At 32.5% G+C, this 5,066-nt stretch overlaps 1 protein-coding gene across 1 annotated transcript; it reads left to right on the top strand.

Annotated features, from left to right (window-relative positions):
- Positions 1 to 2,300: 2,300 nt before the first annotated feature.
- Positions 2,301 to 3,269, top strand: LOC133791739 (L10-interacting MYB domain-containing protein-like). Its single transcript, XM_062229656.1, has 2 exons — positions 2,301 to 2,624; positions 2,787 to 3,269. The coding sequence occupies exons 1-2, from the start codon at positions 2,301 to 2,303 to the stop codon at positions 3,267 to 3,269; spliced, it is 807 nt and encodes a 268-aa protein (XP_062085640.1).
- Positions 3,270 to 5,066: the final 1,797 nt, after the last annotated feature.

The following is a 5,066-nucleotide window of genomic DNA, read 5'->3' as shown; positions in this document are numbered from 1 at the left end:
CTGTTTGGCTCCTTAACTCAAAAACAATTTTCTGTTCTAAAAAATAGAAAATTGTTTTTGGAAAACAAATGATGTGTTTGGCTTTGTTTTTTGAGAACAGTTTTTAAAAAACTAAGTTAAAAAAGACAAGAATTTAGAAAACACCTCATTTATGTTTTCAAAAGTTGTTCTCAGTAATCTCATTTTCTCTCTCGACGAAAATGGAAGAAGCAGTCAATGAAATTTAATGGAGCTCTGAGCTCCTTCTCCTCCATCTCTCCGTCTCTGAGGACATTCTTCACGCACAAATCAATTGTTCTCTTCTGTACTGCTGACTGAAACGAATTCTCTCAACATTTTAATTGTGTGTTCTTCTTATCTTACACACTTTGGTGCCCTAATTTTTTTTCTCTTCTGATTTAACATCTGTCTCTGATCCTCTCTTGCAGATCATATCTTGATGTTGCAGCTAGACCTTCACTCTGCCATTCGCCTGGGTTTTTAAGGTATCTCCTTCTATATATTTATATAAACATAAATGTATAGTTCTTCCTTGTCGTTTCGCCATTTAGCAGATACGCTGGGTATGAGTGTCTGATATGTATAGTCATGGATTTCTTTATGGGTATCTATTTGGTTTAATGAGGAAATTCAGTTAGTATAGTTGTATAATTCCTTTATGGGTGTTAGGTATATATATACTCTGTTTATATATATACTCTGTTCTTTATGGGTGTTGGGTATATATATACCCTGTTCTTTAGGTGAGCTGGACTCCTCAGTTTATTCTTGGAAAAGTAGTGGTCATTACTTGACATCTCTTATAGATATTTATCAAAATTGGTATCAAAGAAAAATATGCACACATGATAGGTAGATTTCTTATGTGAGACTTTTTCTACAATTCAGTAATAATGAACCAACTGCCCTCATGTTTAGGAAGGCATACAATTGAAATAAGGAATAATTAAATATTAAAGAACATACCATTTAATACTAGCAGTCAGAGGACACTTGCTCTCTGTGATACCATTTGTATTCATACCAGCAGTCCTCTAGACCACTCAGTTATATGCCAAAAAAATATTTCTTTAACTGCAAAAAATGGCTGAATAGTAAAGTCTTAAGCAGAAGCTGTGGACATGTGCCATATGTATCTTCAAGGATACAAGTGTTCTTTCATATAATCCTATGCAAGTAGGAAAGGACTCTACAAAGCCAAAGCATTTGGTGGTAGCTAGTGGCTACCCTCATACCCAATAACAATAATATTTATGATAACACAACCAACATTAGAATTTATATAAATGGAAAAACATCAAGTAAGAATTTGCCAGTTCAATTTTTCCATATCCAGCTGACTTCATTCAAAGTTTTCTATCTTCACAAAGAAAAAAATCTAAAGGATAGTTTCATTAAACCTCTGCAACTTCAAGTTCCTTATGTTACTAATCATTGTTTCGTTGCCGTCTTTCAGATTCACTTCTAGTTCTAGGTTCAGGATGCAACCCCCGAAAGTACTTGTCTGGCAAATGTGGAACATTGAGTAAAGTGGGTGTTCTTATTTCAGGTAAAATTTGTAATTATTGCATTATTTTTCTCTAATCTTTCAATTGAATTGATTATTATATCAATGTATTGCTTGACAATCTTATTTTAATTTATGTTATTCTTTTTGTATTGCTATGTGTTTGTCTCAACTTGAAGTTCATAAGTTCACCGTTACACTAAAATATAAACTACTTTGATCACCTTTATTAATCCTATGTTACATAAAATTTTACTGTGATATATATTAGGGTATATATATATGCAACATTTCTACTTATTTATCAACATTGCCTATTAGCATAAATGAATAGTCAAGATTACATTCTAGAGTAATCATATTTGACTGTAAAAAATTTCTATGTGTATAAATTTGTAAGGATTTATATTTTTTTCATTACATAAAGATGCTTCTGTTGAGAGTAGGGAGTTGTCCAATGCAATGGATTTTCTTGGAATAGATTTTGGAAAGAGAAAACATAACAATGTTGATTTTCTAGGTTGACATGCTAGATTGCTCTTCTATATGGCATTATGCATTGGGAAATATGCAATGGCCAAAGTTGAAGTGTTTTGTTTGACTATTGCCTCATTAGAGACCTTTCCTTTATCATATGATTGTGTAGGAAATGACAGGGGATGATCTGAAGGAGTGGGGTTATGAGCTAATAGGAAATAAATAGGATTTATTGATTATAATATTTGTGTTTAGTGTCTTATATTGGCTATGCTCTAAGATAATTTATGTTATGGAATATTGCTAAATTTGAAATATGGCCATTGAGATCACAGATGTTGATGATGCATGTTTATGGGGACCAACCGTAGAGAAGATTTTCATCGATAATTTGGTTGATGAAGTGAATAAAGGAAATATGGCAAGTGGTCAATTTGGCTCAAAAACATGGGCGAAAATTCTTGAGTTGCAAATTAAAAGTAAGAGGAAATACTTAATTAAACAAATTAAGCAAAAGTTCAATAGGTTGCGCACTAAGTATCGCGAGTTTGCTGAGTTGTTGAAACAAACTAGATTTGGATGGGATCATGAAACCAATACTGTGGTTGCTTCTGAGGAAATATGGCAGAATTATCTAAGGGTAAGAACAAACTAAGTCTATTATTTATATAAAAAAAATTAGTCTTGAATCAAATTAAGTGATGAAACTAGTTTTCTTTTTTATTTTAGGCACACCCAAAGGCAACACAATATCGCAAGATTGTTGGAACTAATTTTTAGTAAGTCAACTGCCACTGGTCAGTTCCATCGTTCTGCTGCTTCAGGTCTGCCCAACACTGATGATGAAAGGGAAATGGAGAATGAATTTGATCGCATAGACGCCCATGATATTGATGAGAATGATTCTACTAGTTGCTCTCGGCTTGTTGATGATGTTTTTAAACGTTCAACAAAAAATTCAACAACTACAAGTACAGAGCGAAGAGCTAAGAGACAAAGATCACAACAAATGAGTGATGCAATTGTTGCATGGACTGAGGTAGCTAAAGTAAGAGCAGAGGCCACTTTAGCTAAAGCTAAAAAATACAAGAGTACAACCGAAGGAGGAGGAAGCCAAAATCATGAGTTTTCTCTCACAAATTGTATGCAAATCCTCGAAGGAATGGAAGAAGTCAGTGATGATGCCTACATGAAAGCTGTTGAGAAATTTAAGGATCCAGATTGGAGAGAGATTTTTATTAATATGTCTACTATTAGAAAGAGAGCTTGGTTAGATAGGCTTTGACTATACTGTGATATGTTTGACTGTGTAGGCTTTGAGTTTTACTTTATGTGTGCTTGACATTATTATAGTATGTTATGTTAAGATAATCTAGTGGAGACTTTGTTATTGGTTTCAAATATGTATTGTTTTTTTCTAAGTTTTTTATGCATGTCAAATAATTTGCAGGATTTAGAGTAATCAAATGGATGATTCTAGTTCATCTTCTGTAGATAGTGATTTTGATGATTTTTCAGATTTTTTGATGCTAAACTTTTTAAGTGATTACAATGAAAAGTTTATCGAGAAAATCCCTCAAAGAACATCTTCTTTATGTGGAGAAGATTTTGAGAGAGAGTTATTAGGTGGTCATGAGAGAACATGCTATGAATTATTGCGAATGGATAAAAATGTATTCATCGAGCTATGTACTTGTTTAAAACTAAAGGAATACATTAAGGACACACGAGAGATTAAAGTTGAAGAAGCAGTTGCCATTTTCCTTATAATTGTTGGTCAAAATGTGGGAATGAGACTTATAGCTGACCGATTTCAACATTCGCTTGAAACTATTGATAGGCACTTCCATTTAACATTAAAGGCAATATGTAAATTAGGACAGGATATCATTCGACCAACTCAATCTCCATTACCTTCTCATATTGTCAACTCCTCAAAATACTACCCATGGTTTCAGGTACTTAATATACATCCAATGTATTATAACTTTATATATAAATTGTATTTTCACATATTTTTAGTTTACATTTTTCTTCGATAAATGTTTATAATGGTTTTGGATTTTTGTACTATCAGAATTTCATTGGTGCCATTGATGGAACACATGTGAGTGCATGTGTCCCTACAGATAAGCAAGTCAGTTACAGAGGCCCAAAAAATGTGGTAACACAAAATGTCTTGTGTGCTTGTAACATTGAAATGTTCTTTACGTTTGTATCTGCTGGTTGGGAGGGCACCGCAAATGATTCCAGGGTGTTTATAGATGCAATTACGCAACCTAAATATAAGTTTTCATTGCCTAAAGAAAGTATTGAAAGCCTAGGATTGAATTATTATTTTATAATTTATGTGATGGTGCATATAGAAAACTAATTTTTCTTTTTGACATGTTTTATTATGTAGGTGAATACTATGTTTTGGATTCTGGGTTTCCATGCACAAAAGGTTTTCTCCCACCATATCGTGGTGAAAGATATCATTTGCAAGAATACAATAGTGGACGTAATCGACCACGTGGTATGAAAGAACTATTCAATTATAGGCATTCTTCTCTTAGGAATGTCATTGAACGGTGCTTTGGTGTACTGAAAGCACGTTTTCCTATATTGAAGATGATGCCACCTTAAAAATTGAGTAGACAACCTTTGATAGTTATTGCTTGCTGCACTCTTCATAATTTTATTCGTCAACGCACACAGTATGATCATATGTTTAGAGAATGGGAAGAGAAAGAACTTGAGGGTGAAGACAACTTAGAGGAAGCTAACACTAGTGTGTCAAGATGTGAAGTCAATTTATCTGATGAATCTACTGCAGCAATGGCAAGATGTCGAGATCGTATTGCTCAAGCTATGTGGACAGCTTATAATAATATAAATTAGTCAACTATATTCTATTACTATAAAATAATTTTAGTATTCAAATTGTGTTTATGGGGACATATTGTAGATTAATGGTGATTTTCTATATACTTTAGATTAAATATTTTATTTAAAATTTAAAATTTCTCATATTTTTTAAGCATTATAATATTTTATTAATATTTTACTTGTAAAAATTATTTAGATATTTTTTAGATTA

This window comes from Humulus lupulus, chromosome 7, assembly GCF_963169125.1.
Source record: "Humulus lupulus chromosome 7, drHumLupu1.1, whole genome shotgun sequence".
Taxonomy (NCBI): domain Eukaryota; kingdom Viridiplantae; phylum Streptophyta; class Magnoliopsida; order Rosales; family Cannabaceae; genus Humulus; species Humulus lupulus.
This window is presented reverse-complemented; position numbering and strand designations above follow the sequence as displayed.

Coding starts and splice junctions, on each gene's coding strand:
- LOC133791739 (XM_062229656.1), top strand. CDS start 2,301: ATGGCCATTGAGATCACAGATGTTGATGATGCATGTTTATGGGGACCA. Junction 2,625..2,786: donor TATGGCAGAATTATCTAAGG/GTAAGAACAAAC, acceptor GCCACTGGTCAG/TTCCATCGTTCTGCTGCTTC.